A 23072-nucleotide genomic window follows, 5' to 3' on the forward strand; every position below is an offset into this window, starting at 1 on the left:
ATTTATATGCCTCTGTAGCAATACATCTCAAAATGTGCAAAGAATTTTCTCATTACTTCTACCTTCCTTTCTTCCTCTCTCCCACACACTCTTCCATCTAGATGGGCATTTTTTTTAGCAAGCACGATACTTTGCTTTTATCCTAGCATCCCTTTTTACTCTTTTTGCTCTAGGATATTGAGTCACTGATGTCAGAGGGAAACAAATCACGAACAGTTGCTGCAACCAACATGAATGAAGAAAGCAGCCGCTCTCATGCCGTGTTCAATATTATAGTGACTCAGACACTTTATGACCTGCAGTCTGGTGTATGTATTTCTGTTGATTAATTTATGAAGTTGAGGTGGATTCTTCTTCCTTTCTCATACACTTAAATCATCTATTTAACTGTGTTTTGACTTTTGATACCATGGAGTCCAGTAATCAAGACTGAGAGAACCCTGGAAGAGCGAGGAAGCGCACCACATAAAACAAACAGTTGGATCACTTTTTAAGATTATGTTGACACCATGAATCTTTCTTAGGTCTTAACTGTTGCTGGAGTTAATGTATTTTAATGGCCTACTCTGCTATAAGGTGATTGATGTTACCACATGGGTGGTTCTGGTTCCTTGGTGCTTCAGGCCTTTACTAGAAAATATATGGGTGACTTTCAAAGATCTGTAAGACTTCTGACAATTCCTTCTTCTCTCAAATGTGATACTTTAATCCACATTATTATGAAGGCCAGTGTTTCATGGTGCCAGTGTCAAGCATGTTGGTGCTTCATGCCAATGTTTCTTAGCTGTTGTTCTCCCATGTCCCATCTGTGCAGAATTCTGGAGAGAAGGTCAGCAAGGTCAGCCTGGTGGATTTGGCTGGGAGCGAGAGGGTGTCCAAAACGGGAGCTGCAGGAGAGCGCCTGAAGGAGGGCAGCAACATAAACAAGTAAGGCATTGGCATACACAGGCTGTGAGCCCTTGAAGAAATCACTGTTGCTTCCCTGGCCTCCTCTTGGTGTGCTTGTCACAAGACAGCTCAAATGAGCTTCATCAGAAGCAGTTCAATATGGCTCTTTCAGCTGCTCAGTGCTGAGCAGCATGTGTTTCCTGACATTGGCATAGGCATCGTGATTCATACTTGACTCAAATGAAGGCTATATGAATTTTATCTGGAAAAAGTGACAGCAGTGCTCTTTAATTAAGCATATACCTTTTGTGATTCATTTATACACCCTGTCCCCAGGCTCATGTGTTTGCCTCATCATCTGCTTAAGGAAGAGTGCAAAGTTGCAGAGTTGAATGGCTTTGTTCCAACATGAATTAAATTATGTGAGGGTATAATGCACAGTTTGAGAAAATCGGATCAGAACGAAGCTGTGTTGGTTTAGCATTGCCTTGGGCATTTGTGCTCAAGCAATGACAAGTTTCAAAGCACTTTTTTTAGCCATAATTACTGTGTTATTGTCCAAAACCAAGAATGTAGCACACTATTACTGCTGTCTTAAATATACTAATTTTTTTGGAAAAAAAGAGTGTAACTGTTGCATTAAAAGCTACTGCTTTTTCAGTTTGTTTCCAAATGTTACAAAATGTTTTGTATTTTATGTTAACAATGGCAGCACAATGTGTGTATGAGCAGCATGCATACTTATGATTCAAATTTACCTCTTGGACATTTTTTCCTCTTTCTAGCTTAGTTTCTAATCTGCTTTGTGTCTAATGCATCATATTGGTACCACGTTGGCATAGTTCTTATGAAACAAAACGATATGGCTGTCTTTGCCTAATGGCAGATACTGTAACCTTACCCCACAGGTTCCCAGTTAAATTCAGATAGTTTTTACTGGAAACTGTATTTGTATTTTGCATAAACAAAGGTGAAATTAAATGTTTCTTTCTAATTTTTGAGAAACAATTCAAATGCCCCCTCTCCCAACAGCAATTAACAAATTGCAAATGTATCTATGGATGCAGAAAGACTTGGATTTTGTTTTTTCCTTTTAGGATCTTTATTCAGTGTTAAACTTGTATGGTATCAATGCAATAGGAGAGGGTGTTTTTTACCTATGCTGACCCTCTGACAATACAGAACTTCAGATAAAAGCACCAAACATTTCTGTAAAAGGTATTCTAAAAGAAAACTGGATGGCTCTACATTTTCCATTCAATTAAATTCTTATATGATACAAATCTGTAATACTTAGTCCATTTATTTAACATTCTCTATTTGAAATGTCTTTTGGAACTCATAGGCAAGAGAGAATTCTTAGTGCTTGGTGTCTTCTGTTAGAGTTTTGCTGTTGGAGCTTTAATGAAGTCTGACTTTTTTAAGCCTAAAAATAGATGTACATGTTTAGTCAGACTGGTTCTTTGGAGGACATTTTGTGCAATCTTCTTTAGGGTACGATGCAACTTACTCATTAGGGAAAGGTAATACTCTTTTTCTGGAGTGATAGAGTATATTTAAACCATATACCTTACTATGTCAGCTCCTTTTCTTATTATATTTCTTTTATAAAAAACCCCAGTAACATATATCAGTGGCATGTGTTATGTTTAATGAGATAAAAAAATGGAGCTGCTGACAAGTAAACTTGCTGCTAGTTTTATGGTTTATTGCCTTCAAGAAGAATGTGGAAATGATGTGCCTGTTTATTCAGTGTCTGTACCATTTGTTTCTTATGAAAACTGGCTAGAGCTGTGGCTAGATGCCACCTTGGTCCCACAACTTTTCCTTTTGGAAACATTATTTCCTTCTTGGAGACAGCATGTTGCAGAGAGGGGCTGCTGTCCCACTTACTGAAGCAACTGAGAGTTGTGTAATTTTGTGTCAACATCTCCCTCAAGTTGTAATAGAGATGACTTCTTTTTTTTTTTTTTTTCTCTCACAGAGCTGGTGCAGAGTTAGTAAAGGAGGTTTTGGGGAGATTTGCCATACCAGATAGGAAAGCTGGATTTGCTTGTTCCTCCCCAGGATGTGCTAGTTCACATACCCAGTGCAGAAAAGGAGGTGCTTAACAACTCTTTGTGGTGTAGTCAAAGAACATCTTGAACACAGTGATAGGAGGAAGCAGAATAAACAATCTGTCAATTAGTGGCTACAAAAGAAAAATTCTTTCTGTGAGCAGTCTGCAGTTTTACCTCTGATTAGTAAAATCATAACTGTTGTCATTTTAACTTTTGAATGCAAAAAGATGATGTAGGCGGGGGCAGGGAATGGGTTGGGACAGGTCTGGCTCCAAGCTGATTTGAGGGAAGGTTTTAGTATTCAGAGTTAACTGCTAGAAAAATGAGTTCTGCTCATTGAGGTATTTGGTTCTAAATTGTACAGAAGTAGCTTGAATGGGTGTCACTGAGGGACAGAGTTGTTTCCCTGTGATGAGGAAGTGCCACTTCCTTTTGAATGCTCCTGGCTCAGGCCTGTGGTGTGAGCGTGCAAGCTTCCCACTGCCCTCTAGCAAGGACAGCCTGGTGCCTGAGGAACATGGACAGGCAGATAAGACACTGTGCAGAAATGGCACTTTGCTGTAATCTTGCAGCAAGTCCACTCTGCTTCTTCTGCAGTGACTCAGTCTGCTGTGTGCTGTGGGCTTAGGACTTCTAGTTGATTCATTATGTAAGTACCGTGAGATAGGATCAGAGTAATGACAGATCTCTGAGGCATCATCCAGCAAAAAGCAAAGCTGATGATGAGTCCTGTAATTATTGTGTTGGGCAGCCATTCCTTTTGCTGCTTCCCTTAAAGTCTTTAAACAGATTTGTATTATGAAATCTCAAGCAAATTACATAAATGATTGCAGTTTGGCTTTTATTGTAAATGTTACTCTTAAAATAAGATCAGTATTTGTAAGGAGCAGTAATATTATCACATTTTTTAATCCCATGGTAATAAACTGTACCTTGTAATTTCCTGTTCATTAAAATGCAGTACCCATAACTCAGACTGGTGTTGCAGCCCAGTTGGGAAATACTTTTCAATCACAGATCTTTTTGAATCTCTGTTCTTCCCACTTCCCTTCTGACTGTCCATTTCTTCCCCCTGCTCAGGGTTTGGCTTTGGTTTTCATATTTCCTCTCATTTAAAGGAGGAAGGTAGTCTAGGTAGTTTTTTAGTTTTGTGCTTCATTGGGAGTGTGCTGATGGTGATTTTCAGTTGTGCTGGAGGAGGTTGCTATAGAGCAGCATGGAGCATCCTGCTGTTTGCTCTTGTATATTTAGCAGACTGTCATCTCTCTCTCTGGAGGTCAGAGGCTAGAGGCAAGAATTAGTTCTCTTTTTTCCTATTCTCCTCTCACAAAACATTCAGAGGTTATTAGGCTTTTCTTTAGGCCACAAAACTAAACTTAACTTTCTATTTTTGCTATGAATTTTTCAGAGGTGAATCAGAAAGTTATCCTACAGGCAAATTTACAAAATAGACTGCTCTCTTGGGAGTTCAGATTACCTACCTAGCCTTTCCCTAAATTTCTTTTGATTTTTCTCCCAGGTCTATGCTGTGTTTATATGCAATATGGGATACCTTTTGTGGCACTTGTTATGGTTCTTGTTAACTTACCTTTGGATATCTTCCTTAAAATCCTCTTCTGCTACATTTTTCTCATTTTCTAAGTGCTATTTCTAAACCAGTGGCGGTTTCAAGCAGCACTGAGGCTCTGTTATAAATATGTGCAAATGCTGCCTATAAACCAAAATAGTAGTACTTCTTTGAAAAGAAAATGCAAGAGGGTGAAGTGGAACAGTAAAATTAAAGATTTATTGGACTATCTAATTGCAATGCTTCTGAAGCTTTTTCCTTGGTACTTATAGAGAGTAGCTGCATATTTGAGCAGGAGTGTGACAAACCCACAATTCTCTTGGGCTTCAGCAGTGTGTCCTTTAAAACCCTTTAGGCATCTGTTTAATGTTCTCAGGCTCCTCAACAAGCTCATTATCTTAAACATACTCACCCCAAGAGCCCTAATGTCACTTAAAATTTACACAGGGTTGTATAAGGATTGCATAATATAGCTCACATATGCTTTGGCTGGATTGCTGACACAGTTACCCCAGTTGGTAGAAGCTGTACATGTACCAAAATGCATGAGTTGGCTATTTTCCTCACGTTTCTGGAGTGTTGTTCGGGATTCAGCTGTCTGCTAAGCAATTTGAGGGCTTTTCTCTTTCACACTTGTGCAGCACCTTTGTAAGTAGGAGATCATTTGGTCTGGGCCCCCCAGCAGAAGCTGCTGAGGCTCTACCTCAGTTATAACCCAGTCCATTTGTCAGGGGACCTCCTAACCTGCCTCTTCTGATCAGCAGCCTTCTATGGCTGGTCACTGCCTCACCAGGCAGATGAGTACTCCTGGGTCAGAGCTGGACTTGTTCTGAGGCTGCCTTCTTATGGCTGGAGAATTGTTTCATTTTAGTTGGCATTTGAGTCAGCGTTCTTAAACAGCATTCTCAAACATTTCCCAGCACAGGGGTTCTTGCTGTGCTGCCAACACTGACTTGTAACACTGTCATGAGACTGCAAATCAGAAAGATTTTTATCCTCTGAGAAAAGGTAGATGTCTAATCAAGGGCAGGGATTTTTCATATACTGAAGCAGTCTATTTTAGACTTTTCAAACTATTCTAAATATTTCAACATAGTCTCAGTCTCTCTGAAATATGATCATAGTACCACCTATGATGAAACACTGTTGATACCATATTTTTCCTCCAAATATGAAACTTTAAAGAAATATTCTGCCTTGTTTGGAGCAGGGCAATGGGCTAGCTGATCTCTTGTGGTCATTTCCAACTTAAATTATTCTATGATTTTTTAAAATTGGATGTGAAGTTCTGCAGAGCAATCCCTATTTTCTGTGTTTTATTTAATCTGCGTTTAGAATATATGTTAAAGCTGTTCTGCTGTTTTGCATTTATAGATCACTTTCAACACTGGGATTGGTTATATCATCACTTGCTGACCAGGCAGCAGGGAAGGGGAAAAACAAGTTTGTGCCTTACAGAGACTCTGTACTCACTTGGCTTCTCAAGGTAATTTTTATTTTCTGTTCACCATGTTCAGAAGATGTCAGCTTACTCATTTGTAGGATCATTGCAGTATGCCTCATAGCTATGTTATTCCAAGTGAAATGGACAGCTAAGTGTATCTTGTGTTAATTCAATGTAAAATCCTACTTGACTGTTTTCAGTTGTAATGGAATCAAAGGTGGTAGAGGTAGCTAGAAATGTTTATGGAACACACAGATTAGTTTATATCCGGAGGACATTTCAGTGCCTAAATAGTACTTTCAGTGCCTTTATTAAGTATTTTAGGTCTATTTGTGAAGACACTGTGTAGTCTCAGAACAATTTTTTAACTGTTGAACTTTCTGTGGCTGCACTACAGGACAACTTGGGAGGAAACAGCCAAACTGCCATGATAGCCACAATTAGTCCAGCAGCAGACAACTATGAAGAAACTCTCTCAACTCTGAGATATGCAGACAGAGCCAAAAGGATAGTTAATCATGCTGTGGTGAACGAAGATCCAAATGCTAGGGTCATCAGAGAATTACGTGAAGAAGTTGAAAAACTGAAAGAACAACTCTCACAAGCTGAGGTAACCTTATACATAGTAATGTAAAATGAGTTTCTCAAGGAGCTGTCACATTCTGTGTGAAAGACTAGCTTTCTTACAAAACGTGGAAAGGAAGAGTCTTGCACCCATTCTTTGTTCTTTCCTTTTTTAACAAAATAGTTCATATTTTCCAGCATAATGTATGCTTATCTTTAATAACTTTTAAATGAGGACAACATTGTACTGATGGTGACCCTTTTCAGTTCTTGAGGAACTTAAGGCCAAGCAATAATTGATGCAAACAGATAAGGACTAGATTACATCTTCATTGTGTAGACTCATGTATTAGCAGAATTTTTTTTTTGACAAAAAATGTCAGATGGAACAGCGTGAAAAGTCATAAATACGTTATTGGACAACAAAATTCAGGGGGCATTTCTCTCTGACATTTGTGCAAATCTACTAAAAATTGTCAGAAATGGAACACTGAAAACCATCAACCATTTGCTTCACTGCCTTAATAGCTGACACTATGAGATTAATGATTATCTTAGATTTATATTTCTGCTTGAAGAATAAAGTATCCAGGTAGGATAGTTTATTTGGTATCCAGGATATGTGAACAAATTAGGTACTTAATAGATTTGAAAATATTTTTGATCTTTTCAGGAAGGACATAAAATACTGATGGAAAAGGAACAGAATTGTGCTTGAGGGTAAATTTGTGTGGTGCTTAAATTTCATCATTATTTAAGGAATAGTGTTATTCACGTGAACATTTCCTTATAGACTGAAGTGGGAAAATCTTTAAGGAAAAGAAGCCATTCACTTTTTTCATAAATAAAAACCTGTTCTAAGCTCTTATTTAATTCGGAAAATGTTATTGTAGCATGTTGGCAGGCTGCAGCTGAACACAATCAGTAGGAAGGTGTCCAAAATCTTACTAATTATTTTGTTAAGTGTTTTCTCTTCTACCTTCTGTTAAAAAGAGTTATATAGGGTTATAGGCCAGCCTGTTCAGTTGTTACTTGGCACTGGACATATTCAAGCCCTTTGCTTTTGTTTCCTGTTGTGAAATGAGAAGCCTGTGTTAGCTCCAGAACACGCCTTCCTTTGAAGGTAATCAGCAGGGTCAGTCTGAAAGCTTTAATGCAACTCTAAGAACACTAACAAAACCAGGATGGAATGGAAGGCTAAATGACTAGAAGAATTTGTGTTTGAAACTACTGTTGGAAGAAAGACATTGCACTTGAACTACAGACAGCTAGGAATTAAAGTTTTTAAATACTCACATACTTTTATGCAGACAGTGAAGTCTGAGTGGGCAGGCCCAGAGATTTTTGTTCCTTCCATTAACTCTGGAGCTATGTAATTCTTCAGCTATTTCAGATCTGGATCCAATAGAGGTGATTTCTGTCCTCCTCCTCCTTTGCAAGTTTCCTGTTTCCTCAACTTCTACCTTGAAAAACCTGGCAACATAGTAACAAACCTATACTTGTTGCATTTGATAATATGTTGCTGTGTTGAGTTTCCTTGTGCAAGCTGAAGTTGCCGTGGTAAGAGTAGCTGAGTGTTTTTGCGAACTTCTACCTTTTAGGCCATGAAGGCACCAGAACTGAAGGAAAAATTGGAAGAATCAGAAAAACTAATAAAAGAGTTGACAGTCACCTGGGAAGAAAAGCTAAGGAAAACAGAAGAAATTGCACAGGTACTTCAGAAAATTTTAGGAGGAAAGCCAGATACTCATATAGTACTAGTCAGCTGAACTTCATGAACTTTAGTGGACTATGCTGTTTTCCCACCACCTATTTGAAATGTCTTTTAATTTTTGTCTTTTCCCCTTGTTTCTGGTTTTGGGGTGGCTTTGTTTGTTGGTTTTTTAAACCAACAAATGTTCATTTGTTTGTTGGGTTTTTGTATTTTTTTAAAGTCTAGATTTTATTAGCATAAATCTAGCGGTGTCATGATATAGCATTGATAAAAGCCAGTATTTGATTTTAAAATAAAACATCAAAATATATTTGGGCAGCTTGTTTATTTATAAAACCACAGTGAGACTGTGGACATGTTTCCCTTGAAGTAACTAAGGAAGTGAAGAATTACAAAAGGACCAGAATTGTGAGTGGTATTTGTTGCTTTTGCTTTTAGTGATTTCTAACCAGAAAAGGAAAATGTGTACATGTAGTCACTAATGTTTATTATAATTTTTGTACATTAAAAAAACTCCTTTCTGGCTTCTAGTGTATACTTCCATCATTCCTTCATCCATAGCTTGAAGAATAAATGGTGTTTGCTTCCCTTTCTAGTCCTAATGTTGCAGAAGCATGTTATGGTGCAACCACTGTTAAAATAAATTAAAAAAAAAAAAAAAAAAAGGGCAAGGGGAAAATCCAAACCTAACCAGCCAAACAAAAAACTCCAACACCCAAACTGTAGCCAAAAAAACAAAAAGACTGAAAAAGACTCATGTGATCAAGTAAGTGCTTTAGCTGAATTAATAATAAAACAGCAAATGAATAAGCCTAAACTGTGGCATGCTATTTCCTAAATCATCTATGACTGTGATTATCTTTGAAGTAATTGAAACTGAGTTTCATTTTTTACTAACATAAAGACTCAAAGCCACATATTGTCTCTTAGCTCTATTCAGTTTATTAAACCTATATATGTGTAGGTAAGCCTAATAAATTTAATAGGACTGCTTAATTAAGCTCTACTTTGGGGAGGTAGGTGTTTGAGGATTACATCTAACTTTTTATGGTTAGTGTGCAAATATAAATTCTACTGACCTTATGGTGCCTGACCAGTGTCTGGTGGTGACATACAGTGTGCATACTCAGCATGTGCATCTTTAGCTTAAGTTGCTCTGTGCTTGTCCCTACATATTGCAGCAGGCAAGATTAATTTATTTTTGTGCTTGCAGGAGAGGCAAAGACAGCTGGAGAGCATGGGAATCTCCCTCGAGTCTTCAGGTATCAAGGTTGGGGATGACAAGTGTTACCTGGTGAACCTGAATGCAGACCCTGCACTCAATGAGCTTCTGGTTTACTATTTAAAGGTAAGGATGTGAACAGGATATTTACACAGAATGAAAGCACACTTGCTTTGAATTTCTAGCTCTGATTTACTCAGAAGAGAGATGTAGGTTTTTTGCTGCAGCAAAATAGGATAAGCCTCCTCCTACTGTTTAGGCTTTTGTTTTCCCTTTGCAGCTCAGCTTCACTATTTTCCTATTTGATCTCCTGATTGCCAACAGGAGGAGAAATGCTCAGTGTGGACCAGTGTTGAGATCAATTCTAGCTTTTCCAGGCAGGATGTGCCTGACCAGTGGTCTTCTGGCCTGAACTTCAAGCAGGAACTTCATGGTAGATGCTTGTTTTTGTTAGGGAGCTGGGAGTTGCTTTAAATATATGAAGAGTTAATAATAAAGAGATAATGATCAGTAGTAATCAGTAAGAATAACATAACCTTCAATGACAGGAAAGCTTATGAGAGAGGGGGTTAAAAAGGCACTGTTAAAATTTTACAGAAATGTATTTTCCCAGTGTCATTAGCTTTCATACCATTCTGTTTTGCATTTCCCATGCCAGAGTGAAGAAGTGTCAAGTTCAAACCTAGAAGGTTTGTAGGGAAGTGTGAGCTGCTTGTCAATAAGATATGAAAGAGTATTGTGTCTGTATTTTTAGCTACTCTTCTGCTTTGGTAGCTGAAGGAAGACTTGTGTATTTGAACAGTAGCAAATAAAACACAACCTCTCAAACACTAACAAAATAAACTGTTTCAGCAGAACTTAAAATATGACTTGGAATTATGTAGAGCTTAGTATGTTTAGCTGAGTTGCTGTACAGCTGTTTTCTGAAAAGCAGAGAACTCTGCACCTTGTTTTACTATCTATGCTGTTCTCTTAATTATGCCTATATGACATGACTGGTTTTCTTCTGGTTTTTGTGTTTATTGTATGCCTGCAGGCATAGTGTGAGAATACTTTTTAATCAGAATTTGTGTGTCAACTGCTTCATTTTGCTTTAGCTAAAACTGTGTGAAGATGAAGTTCAGGGCAGAACAACAGTTTGTGTGTGTCTGTTGCAGTCTTCAGATGTGCTGTGGCACCATTTCTGCTCGACAGACACACAAACTGTGCAGTCTCAGCACTTTAGCTAATATTTTCTTAGTTATGTCAACAATGGTAGTTTGCTTGTCTCTTAGTAACAGCTTGTTTTCTAGGATCACACAAGAGTTGGTGCGGATACCTCTCAGGATATTCAGCTCTTTGGTATAGGAATCCAACCAGAACACTGTGAGATTAATATTGCTTTAGATGGAGAAGTTACACTCACACCAAAAGAAAATGCAAGGTAAGGAAGATCAGCAGCACTTTCCATTGAAGTGGAAATTTGGGTTTTTTTTGACAGATAGTGACTTTCATGCATTTTTATTTTACACAGACAGAAGTATCTTATGTTCTGACCAATGAGTATTTTCAATGCAGTTGACTTAAAGAGATACTTAGAGGGAAATTCAGCAATTAAAACTAAGATTTCCCTGCACATGTGAACACTCAGCCTGTTGCCCTGCAGAGTGGGGGGGTGTCAGTGGTTTGGCTTGGAATAAGCCACCTAAAGAAGGTACTTGGTAGGAGAGAGGGGCCATTGCCTGTCTCTATCTTGGGTAGCAATGAGATCCCTGAGATGCTGCTGGCTGTTCTGGCCTGTGTGATGGGATAGTAGCATCTTGATGGCAGAGAATAAATGGTGCCTGGTGAGTAGTTCCTGTTGTAAAGCTCAATATTTTGTGAGGAAAAGGTGCTTCAAAGGTCTGAATTCTTTTCTAAATCCTTAATTACTGTTTTGTCTAGTTAATATGCAGTGTAAAGTAATGCTTCACCTTTTGTTTCTACTTCTGTATTTTAATAATTTTTCATTCCTGGGGGACTGTGGCTCCTTGGGTGGAATTGTAAATGTCTTTGTCACTTGATCTCCAATAGCATGTGATAAAGCAGTACCTTTGTCCTAGTTAATAGTCATGTGCTTGTCTGAAATTTTAATATCTAAATAATGTACAGATTAGTATCAGAATGAGAAACTGAAGTTTGAGAGACACGTAAAAATCTGATTTCTTTCAGTCTTCCTTTAGTGAAATGCATTTGTATTTTCTTCTGCAGCCTACAGTACAAAATTTCAAACAGATGGCATTCAGGCTTGTGGTGATAAAGTTACTGTACTGGAAATCAGTCATTTTGACTGGCAGGAACAAGGGCACATGTCAGTGGAAAAAAACATATTTTGTTTTACTCATGGCTGATCTGTGATGCTTAAGTAACTGTTCTTAAGATATAAGTATCAACAGAAATTTAGCTACCAGAATTTCATTGAAAAAAGTTTTAAAAAAATCTGATTTAAAATGAAATACTTGTGTTTGTGTTGACTTACATGAGGCTGCTGAAATGAGAGTGCTGCATCTGAAAAGCCTTTTTCATTTCACTGAAGTTTTTTCCCCTTTCAAATAAAATGCTCTGCTTTGTGACTCACACATGCAAAAGTTCAAGAGCTCAATTTTTCTCATTTTGTGATTGAAACTTAAATACAAAGAAATACACTAGTATACCAGATGTTCACAAAAATAGACCCTTGTTAATAATAGAGACTCTATTTGTTGAAAGAATAAAACTTGGATCTAAGAATCTTCTCTTATGCATGAATGCCAAATCTGTTAACAACGTTTTACAACTCAGTATTGACTAAGTTGTATCTTTGAGAGTTCTATTAGTAGGATTTGCATACATTTATGTTTGGATTTTATAAGTTTTTAAGAAACAGGCAGTGACCCAGTTTGAGAAACAGCCATTTAAAGAAAGCTTTGCAAACAAAATCAACCCTGTCTGTATGTTACTGAAGAGTTGTACCAGCCAAAGGCAGAGGGGAAAGGTGCTAATTCTGACAATAGAGATCAGACCAGTAACTTTCCCAGTGATCCTTTCATAAGAACCTAGCTGATTTGTTAACGTATGATACAAGTGACTGTCAGTAGGTGGGAGAAAATGCAACTCTTTAATCTTTTATTTTCAGGATTTCACTGGAGTTGTATTTTTTTTTCAGATCCTGTGTAAATGGTGCACTGGTATGTTCTGCCACTCAGTTGTGGCATGGAGATAGAATATTATGGGGAAACAACCACTTTTTTAGGTAATAGTTGATGTTTATATTCCACCCATTTTATATTCAGCCTATTTTTTTTCCTGTCATTATTTTAGATAATTTTTTTTTATAAACTGAATTTCCATTTTTGCTCAGAATCAATTTACCAAAGAGGAAACGTCGAGATTGGCTGAAAGATCTTGAGAAAGAAACTTCCCTAGGAGAGCATGATCTGGATGCAGCTAGTGAAGCTTCTTCAGAACCAGACTACAACTATGAGTTTGCACAAATGGAAGTTATTATGAAGACACTGAATAGTAATGGTAAGGCAACTGCCAGATAAAAACATTTTCTTGGATTGTCTAACAAATTCAGCCTGGAACTCAATTTCTGGGTAAAACAAGGAATACACTTGTTCCAGGGGCTTTGGAAGATTTTTGGGATAAGATATTTTACAGAAACAATGTGTGTGCAAATATATATATGAAACATATATATATATATATATATATATATATATATATATATGTATATATGTATATATATGTATGTAAAAAAATATGTGCACCTAGGTATAAATACACACACAGGATAGTAGTTGGTTTGTGCCCTGACACAATTTTATTTGTACCTCTACTCTCTTTTATAGTGCAGCTGAGTTGTAACCATATGCCTGTCAAATTATCATCCAAGTTTACTAAGTTCTTGTTTTTGTGAGTTACTGTAGAAAGAAGAGGTGCACCGTATATGGCTCAGTTATTTCATCCTCCTTTTTGTATCAAATGTTACTGACACCATTTTAACCTTATTAAAAAAACATTGAAATGATAACAAAGCAAAAGGCAAATGCCAGCTTGTTTTTCAGCTCTTAATCACTCTTAATATTTCATTTAGTCTTTGTTAAAACAAATTGGTTTTTTGGAACAACACTATGAGATATAATATAGATAAAATAACGGTATGGTGTATGTAAAACAATATGGCTTTTTCATGATTTCCAGAAGGCAAGTCATAGTTCATGTGATATAATAGAGTATAAAGACATGCTGAAAAACTTAGTAAACTACAGAATGCTTTGTACAGGTTTTAAATACACAAAATCAGAGAGGCAAATACCTTGGGATTTGGTCCCTGATCAAGAAGACAGAGTAGACAGTGGTTCATTGCTTTCTTTTCTCCTTTCTTCATCTCTTCACAGTGTTTCCATGGTTTGCTGTGGTTTGCATGTTGCATTTACTTTTTATTTCATCTCCTCTTCTTGTTTTACTTTTGTCTGTTTTGCCATTGAGCACAGCATGATGGTTTCATATGTTTGAAACTGCAATACTTTGCAGGTTTTTTTACAGTTTAATTTTTAATGAGGTTGCTTGTGTGAGTTACAGGATCAGGTCACTTAAATTGATATGAAATTGCTGTTTGGTAACAGAAATATTCTCATTACAATTCACCCATACCAGGAGATGAATTTCAGAGGAATCTGCCATCCTGGTGGTCTTCAGTGTTGTCATCCCTTGTGAAGATTCTGTTGCCCGTTTTAAGGCCTCAAACCATCTCATATCTGTGCCAAAACTGGGACAAAGGTTTTGAACTCAATTGGCTTGTGCATGAGGCTGCTGGAAAAGTCTGAAAGCATTAATTGATGCTTGATCTGCTTGTTACTAACTGGAGATTTGACTGAAGTGTATCAGTCTATAATGAGTCAGTGTTCTTTGAACAAGGAGTCACATTTTTTGGTTATCATGTGTTGTTATCCAGCTGATTGAAACAATTCTTCACAACATTCCAAGTGTCTTTACATTTTAGTTCAGTAAGCTTTTCTGATTGTGGTCCAGGCCAGTCTTTGTTTTGGTTGGTTGCTTTCTGTGTCTTGGTCAAGAACAGTTTTGGACCTTGCTATTCCTTAAAGCTCTTCCTTCCCTACTGCAGAGCAAGTGTTTGCAGCCATACATGTCACACTATTTCAGAAGGGTCATATCCCAATTTCTGCTGCTTCTGCCCACTCCCACATAGGTGTTGCTTAACTAAATTGGAGTAGTTAGTGATAATAGAATGCTGACAAAACAAGTGACTGTGAGGATCATAGCCTGCTCTTTTGATTTGAAGTTAGATAAACAGAACTTAGCAGCACTTTCTCAATGCTAAAATACCTTTTTTCTGATGGGCTTCCAGTTTGTTGTGTAAGAAGTGAAGCAGCTTTGTTACAGTACCATTTATTTATTCTTCCTTAAAATGAAAAATAAGTATGGGTAAGGAGGAAGAAATAACTAAATGACTGAAGACTGTTAATTCTATTACACATATTTTCTGGAGAAGCCCTAAGAGGGGAATGAAGAGCTATTTAAAAAATTTGATTAGATAATTATTTTATAATCTTGTACAGATACAGCCCAAAAGCAAGAGGGTTTGGTTTTCCTTTGTTTTGGTTTTTTGGATTCCTCCCTCCTGCTGGATTTGTTTGAGAATTATAATCCTCTTTAAATAAATATCCTGGCTTCTCCAGGGTGCAAACACATTTGTTTTTATGGCATGTAACCAGTGCAACAGTGTCACAGACTCCATCCGGCTCCAGAGAACCTCTGAGGAAAATGTGTAACTTTGAAAACTGCTGTAAAGAAAACATCCCAATTCTTTCCTTCCTTCAGCATGTTAACTTTCTTTGTGGGATTCTGTCAGATCAGCTTTGTACTGCTAATTTGTGATGCTGGTCAAACACAGACTGCATCAAAGAAGTTTACTTTATTCTTGTATACTATGCAGTGGTTAAGTAAACAATGTGATTAGGTTAGGCAGCTTCTCATTTTAGCAAACAAAACTGTTGCAGCTCAGGGAGAGGATTTTCATAAAACTTAGCAAAGCAGCCTGTGTCATAACCCTCTTCTAGCTTGCTTAGACAAATATACTTGCAAGAAATGTTAGGGAATTTATTTAGCATCAGTGTGACTCGATTAACAGATTCCACATGTGAATTCAGTAACATTGTAGCAAGGTAATAAACGCTGCTCATCCTGTGAAGAAAATACATCTTTGTGTTCTGTGTTAGTAGTCTATGATTTTGCAGGGGATTAACTGCATATGAATATTTTTTTCAGGGTCATTGAACTCTTGTCACATAAATATGTAAAGGATTGGGACTTGGAACTTCTAACGCTGTATGGAATTTGCTGTGTATTTGGCAGGCACTGGGTAGAATCTTCCTTAATTTATTTGACTTTGCATGAGGAATCCAAAATTGTAGAACATGGTGTTTAAATTTAATTTAAACACTGTTGTAGTTCTTTTGAACTGTAAAAAATCTTGACTGTTTATTTCTTCAAATTTTACCTAGATAGTTTATAACTCACTCCATATTTTACTTTTTTCCTATGACAGCCTTAAGGTTTTCTCAGTAAACTCTTTCCAAAGCTAAATTAAGAACTTTTCTAAGACTGTGAATTTACCTTTTGCATTACAAGACAAGCATAATCCACCTTTTTTTCTTTTTTTTCCCAAGCAGTACAGGATTATGTTGCAATTGGAAAGTTTTATACTATGTTCTTCCATCTTGTTCCAAATATTTATCATGGTGTAATTTGATCCTATGGTTGTTGTGATCCTGTAAATCTAGGTGGCTGAAAAGTTTACTTTTATTAAAAAAATCTGTTTCTTGAACTCATACTGCTCTTTGAGCGGTTTAGGAAAGTCTCATCTTAATGAGTCAGCCTTAGATTAATTTCCTGTGTTTGCAAACACAATGGAGGGATTTTAATTGCTTCCATGTCTCTACTCTGTCATCTGCATAATACCTGATTTTCTCAAATATTCTTCTATATTACTAAAATTTATTTGGGGAATTATGCAGCAAAGCCCATGTATTTTAAGATAGTTCTGGTGTTATCTGGAGGAGTTAGAAGGATCATGATGGTGGAGATGAACATTAATAACTTGGTTTGTAGTCCAGAATTTTAGAACTTGGTTCAGTCTGGGTTTTGTTTTGTTTTTTTTTTTTTTTTTTGCACTGTTTAAAAGCTAATAATAGCTAACTTCTTTCTGAGAATGTCATGTACTAAAAAGTAATATTTCTAGTTATTTTAAGGCACTTTTATGAATCAGTAGTTTGCTATTTGGTTGCTATTTGGTTGCTATTTATACTGACTGATTTTTAACTTTGTGCTTTATAATTACCATTGTGGTGGTATTTGTGATGCCTTTGTGTGAAGCCAGTGATTTCTTCCCTGAATAATGCCAGGGCCACAGAAGCAGCCTGCAGAAGTGTTTGTTAAAACCAAAGGGAAGATGGTTTATAACTAAATCACACAGATGTATTTTTTGGTTTTGTTCAGTTTTTTTTGAGTGGCACACCTCTAGTTCCAAAATGGGACAGTGTAATTAAATCTAGGTTTATTTTTCTCCCTCCTTTGTAATAGACTGGCATCCTTAAAAACTGCAGCAACTCTTTTTTAGTTTAATAATGAAATAGAAGGGGTATCACAAACAGTTATTTTAAAGCTGAAGTTCTTTGCATTTGAAAATCCTGCCCTATCATAGAGCTGCAGTATTGCTTCCTGTAGCAGTCGACCACTCCAGCTTTGGAACTCCTCTCTCTTCCTCTTGTGTACAGAATCAGCAATCTCTTGGGTGGTGTGCTGTCACTCAGTTGTCTAAATTGGTCCTCTTGCAAACCACTTTTTTTTGCTGTATTTGAGCTTTCAGAGATGTGTGCATGAACCAGGTATATAGACTGGTGGTACATAGAGCTTGCTCTATTAAATGGCTCTTTCAGAGGCACAGGCATGGGACCTAACCCTGGGAACAGACAGAGTAATGTTTCATTCCTTTGAGTGCACTTCAGATTTATCCCTAGCTGACTGACACAAGCAGTTTTTTCAGTATTGAATATCCAAACGGATATTTGTTCTGTGTTGATACCAAGATGAAATGAGGTTTGTAAAGCTAAATGCAGAAGGCCCCCCAGGACATATTTTGTCTGCCTCAGTGCTGTGCAGCACATTAGTGCAGTGTAATGTGTGACCAGTCAGACCATTTGTTTGTCTAGGTTTTCATCTGCAGCTCTCCAATGTGTTTCATTCTCTGCCAAAACAGAGAAAGTACATTGCTTTTTACTTCCTTAAGTCGTTTCCTCCTCTGGTTAACATCATCTTCCCTTGTGTTTTGCTTTGTTTTCTTATTAATGTGTTTCCTTTTCCATCCTTTATTTTTTTCCTACTGGGATTCTGGAATATATTATAAATACACAGCACTTAAATGTGCAATAGACAAGAGTCTTAACCATTGTTCTAGCCTTTTGCATGCCACTTGTTTTTTAATTTTACTGTGGATTTATCTATTTAATGCAATATTTAGTAAATTGGTGTGCAATTTGTGTTTGCAGACTCTGGGGTATGTTGATTCCTGTTACCAACTAAATAATGAGCGTCCTGTAATGCTGAAATGGCATTTTTCTCATGTTTTCTGGGGGGGGGTGTTCTCTTTTTTTTTCCTTCCCTTCTTTCAGACCCAGTACAAAATGTGGTGCAGATCTTGGAGAAGCAGTACCTGGAGGAGAAGCGGAGCGCTCTGGAGGAGCAGCGGCTGATGTACGAGCGCGAGCTGGAGCTGCTGCGGCAGCAGCTCTCCCCAGAGAGGCAGCACCAGCACGGCAGCGACAGGCTCTCCTACACTGCCCAGGCTGCACAGCAGAAAGTCAACCTCTGGACAGAGGAGAGGTGAGAATACTGGAGTTAAAACAAAGTAGTAAGAACTACAAAGGGTGAAAGATGTGGCTGGAACCTTGCATCCAAAATCAGTAACTCTTTCTGTGGAGTAGATGTGCAGAATAAGATCTGCGCTTCCACCACAGCGTTAGCAGTTTGTTTAGGGCTGAGTTGGGATGTTTAACATGTGCAAGATTTAACTCACAAAAGACATAAAAATTCCGTTTTTTTGAGCAGTATTATAGGTCGGTCTTCTGTGTGGTTTTTTGGTTCATTTCTTTATTTTTTTTTTTACTTGAAAACTGCTTATTGAAACATTTGGCTTAGCAAGTATTGTTTTAGTTCATGAAAGAAAGGAAAGAATTGTGCTGAAAGGTAAATTTGTCAACTAAGACTAAAGAGTACAGTAAAGAGTATTGTGTTTTGCAAGTATACAATGAGAGCAGTAATACTTTGCAATCAAAGAACCATAAAAAGTACAGAGAACGGGGATCCGTATATGTTTGTACATTTGTGTTTCTAAACATAAGTCCAGCTTTAGGAGACAGTTGCTCTGGTTGAGCTGCTTAGGAAGTTAAAGGCTTGCCATGAGGTGAATTGGCCTCTTTGCAAAGGAATAACAGGCACCTGAATGCAGCCTTGGTGAAAGACCATCATGAGGTTGGGAACAGTTAAAATGCACTCTAGGAAGATGTGAGCAGAGCACTTTTGACAATGGAAGAAGTTTGTTCTTGGTGTGATTGAGGAGAGAAGGATGCCAGCTCCACGGAGAGAAGTTCAAGGGGCAGCAACTGAGATGATTTAAGTTTTCTGAATACCAGTGAGTATTCTGTCATTGGGCTTATTCATCAGGAAGAATGTCTAGATGTTCTAACAGGTTTCTTGTAAATTTATTTCATCCGTTTCTTTTAAAACAGAAGCTTCCTTATTCACTCAGTGGGGTTTTTTTCTATATGTAGTGAGTTTGAGTGCTCTTTGTTAATGTAATTATTTTTGCTTTATTCTTCACCATTAAAAAACCAAATCAATTTACAAGAGGGATCTAAACCAAGATAGTCAACATTGGTTTGCAGCTTTCAATTGAGAATGCTAGAAATAGAACAGAACAGATCTTGGTTTAGTTTTTGTGCAAGATTTTGTTTTGTAATTTCTGCCCAGTTGAGCCTGGGAAAAAAACCTAAACAAATAGCTAATTGTTGACCAGCAATGACTAGAATGTTTTTCATGGCAAGTGTAGGGAGAAGTATTTCTATGATTCAGCATTAAATTAAATAATTGTTTGCCCCAGTAAAAGCTAAAAACGGAGTCATTGGGAACTGAAATGTAAAATGTCACAGAGTTATGGTTGGGATTTGCAGACCCCTTTAGGGCTGCACAAGAGTGAGAAATGTGTTAGCTAGAGGCCTTTCTGTTCAGAACTGCTTTGAGCACAGCAAGGCCATCCAGAAATCATTGATAATGCAGTGCAGTAGCAGAGAAGAGAACTGGGCTTACTGGCAGGGGAGGCAGTACCTCTGAAAAGATGCAGCAGAAGGGAAAAGGCAGTAGCAAAAAACTTGCCTGTCCTTGAGAGCTGTGACGAGAAGATGGCAATTGATTCTCTTAAAATTACCCACCATAACCACGTAATCACAAAAAAGAGAATCTGGGGTCATATCAAGGCTAGGTGTTCCATCAGCTTTCACTTCTCAGTAGTTGTTAGCTGTTTCTAAGGAGGAGCTGTGCTTTGAATGAGAAGGTTTGCCTCTGAATTTCATGGGTGAATGCTCTACTCTGTATAACTGCTGACCTGTTTGAAGCCTGTACTTTGCTGCATTGTAAAGAAAAGGAGAATGGATTCTCTTTGGAGAAATCCATGAGGAACCTGATAATGTTTTGGTGGCACTGCCATTGAATAAGCAGTTTTCTGGAAGAACTCATTATCGTTTTCCTGTCCTCCAGAAGACATTTGATATACTTAGATATACTTTTTATTTATTTGTAGTTCTAGAAGAGGTTTCGGCTGCTGAAAAATGGGGGGAAAATGAATCATCTTAAATAAGAAACCAGAAAAAAGTCTTTGAGTGGTTTCTGCTGGGAAAGCATGGCGACATGTTGCTGAGAGGATGTTTACCAGCCAGCTGGCCAGAGGGCAAAAAATCCTGGGAAGAATGGATGTGAAAAATGTGCAAAAGTTCCAAGAGTCTGGGTTGCAGGGGGATTTGATTGGTGCAGTTTTAGCTGCCTCTCTGTTCCTGTTGCAAATAAAGCTGGGCTCTACTGGATTAGGCAGCAAAATTAATTTGATAGGTATCAAATGTGGACATGAGGCTGTATCTGTCAGATCAGCTGGAACACATTGCACAGAGGTTATTCCCACTTTCTGCTGACTGTGGAAGGCCAGGTGATACCTGGCCTGGTTTTAAATCCTGTTGGCATAAAGTTAACCCATTGTAACTTCAAACAAATTTTATTTGTTGAGGTGGCAGTGAGTGTCAGTTGTTTCTCCTTGTCTGGCTTAAATGATTATTTCAAGATTTCATGTTCAATGAGTATTTGCTCCAGTTAATACCCTAGTGGAGCTTATGTAACCCTAGTGGTCATATGTTTAATGTAGTGAAAATTAAGAAATCCTGTCTCAAGTGCTTTTTTTCCCTTAACTTTCTGGAAGGATTCTGGCACAGCTGTATGCAGAAAAACGTAACTGTTATAAGAACTGCCCATAATAATTGGCTGAGTTACTTGTAAGGTTGCCTTACAGTCTTAAACCATTCCTTTCTCAAGAATCTAGCTAAGACTGGTGTGGGAGCCTCCCAAAAAACTTCCAAGATGCTGATGTCCCAGAGCTGGTGTCCCAGATTAAGGAAGTGACTGGCTGTAGCTAGATCCAATGGCTCTTACAGCACTTACATACAGATAAAAGCTGCCTGCTGTTTCCCAAGTTAGGCAGTTGCTTTACAGTGGTTGTGGGTGTGGTACACTCTCAATATCAAATACTTTCTTGGGATTTAAGTTTTCACTACCTTAATTTGCCATGTGAATCCGGAATTATGACTCTCTGTGGAATGTGTCACTCTTGTGGTCTTGAATTGCTTATTTAATTTTGATAGTCTGGATAACAGAAGCAAGAGGCAGAGAGAAAGGAATTTTTCCATCTAATGCTGGGAGGAGATATGGAGGAAGTTACTAAAAATCCACCTACAATAGTAGCTATTTAAGACCCAATAAAACCCACCACTATTGCAAACCCAGGCTGGGTAGGGGAGAGAGCCAAAGCTGCATGTTTTAGCATGTTGAAGGCACTAAAATTCAGGGCTTCTTGCTAACACTGCTGGATGTTTACCACTTTGGTTGTGGTATCAGAGGACTGTCAGAATGTGGTTTGAATTAGCCATTCCTAATGGATTTTTTAGAAAAAGATAACCACTCAACTAGAATTCTATTGGTGACTGAGGCGTGTTAGCAGCAGGCAAACTTTGCCTGTGTTCATAGGAAGGCCTTTATTCCTCCTACAGTTGTGTATAATTTAATGTGTTTAATAGAAATGAGAAGTGTATTGCTCAACATGTACCATATTTCGGTAGGACTTTGCATAGAAAAGCTAAAAAATCATCCAGGGGAGAGCTGGTGACTGAAATATCCAAAGTTTGATCTTGAATTTTATAAAGGTGGTGAGACACAGCAAGTGCTGTTGAGATTACAAAGAAGGCTGAATGAGGTTTGCTCAGAGGATAATCATGATAATTTAATAATTTAAAGATGAGAATCCCAGGTGAGGGCATATCTTGGTACACAGGTGTATGTATGTGTCATAGCAGGTTTGCCAGGTGTTGCGTTAGAGTAGATTTGCTCAGACAGGCCTGAGAAACCTCTATGGAATTTGTCCAGAAACTGAGTGCACAGGCTTTAATCTGTGCTCATTCATCTGTTACTTAAAAGATACCTTGAGTAAATAGGATTTAAGTTTTTTATTTATATTTTTTTAATGTCTATGCTTGAGTAAGTGGCAAGAGGTCTGTGGTCACTGCCAAGCCCTTGGAGTGATACAAAGCTGTGGCCTGCAGTGAATGCATATTCTAACATTATGGTCTGGGGAAGAGCAGGTTTTATCAGGATGAAATCTCACATGTGGGGACTGGTATATTCTTTGGAACAAGACTCCAGATTAAAGGCAAAGACAGCTGCAATTATTTCATTTCTTGAAAATTTGAAATGTCCTCAAGGCTTTAAACAAATCATCACTGTACCAGCTCCCATATTACTGTGACCTTTTATTTGGGCATCACCGTACTAGACGTGCCTCAGCAGTAATTTGTTTGTTTAATATGTGATCACTGCTTTCCCCCAATAAAATTGTGTGAGTGTTTTATGTTCACTGACACAGTGCTACTCAGCATTTCCTCTTAAACTTGTTTCAGAAAAGCCTTTGTTAGCATCTCTATTTGCAGCTTTCCAATAATAGAAATAGGTTTCTGTGTATTTTTCATGTTACCTACTGCACCACAGGGATGAATTGTTTCGACAGAGCCTGGCTAAACTTCGAGAGCAAATAGTAAAAGCAAATACTCTGGTGAGAGAAGCAAATTTCTTAGCAGAAGAAATGAGTAAGCTAACAGATTATCAAGTAACACTTCAGATCCCTGCTGAAAACCTCAGTGCCAACAAAAAGGTAATGCTAACAAAGAGTGCTGGAAAATGTAGCTTTGTGGCTAAACTTTGTAGACATATGTAACATTCATCCA

The 23072-nt window shown here is 37.8% G+C and overlaps 1 protein-coding gene across 2 annotated transcripts in view; it reads left to right on the forward strand.

Moving 5' to 3' along the window:
* The window catches only part of KIF13A (kinesin family member 13A), a 103454-nt gene that overhangs the window by 55940 nt on the left and 24442 nt on the right, over positions 1–23072 (forward strand). For both annotated transcript variants that reach the window (XM_058800499.1, XM_058800489.1), the window contains exons 8-18: positions 174–308; positions 815–927; positions 5890–6001; positions 6357–6569; positions 8125–8235; positions 9451–9585; positions 10752–10882; positions 12623–12709; positions 12818–12984; positions 18153–18363; positions 22837–22999. In XM_058800499.1, coding sequence (XP_058656482.1) covers positions 174–308; positions 815–927; positions 5890–6001; positions 6357–6569; positions 8125–8235; positions 9451–9585; positions 10752–10882; positions 12623–12709; positions 12818–12984; positions 18153–18363; positions 22837–22999 — 1578 coding nt within the window. The remainder of the gene's footprint in view (positions 1–173; positions 309–814; positions 928–5889; positions 6002–6356; positions 6570–8124; positions 8236–9450; positions 9586–10751; positions 10883–12622; positions 12710–12817; positions 12985–18152; positions 18364–22836; positions 23000–23072) is intronic.

The sequence above is a fragment of the Ammospiza caudacuta genome, chromosome 1 (assembly GCF_027887145.1).
Source record: "Ammospiza caudacuta isolate bAmmCau1 chromosome 1, bAmmCau1.pri, whole genome shotgun sequence".
Taxonomy (NCBI): domain Eukaryota; kingdom Metazoa; phylum Chordata; class Aves; order Passeriformes; family Passerellidae; genus Ammospiza; species Ammospiza caudacuta.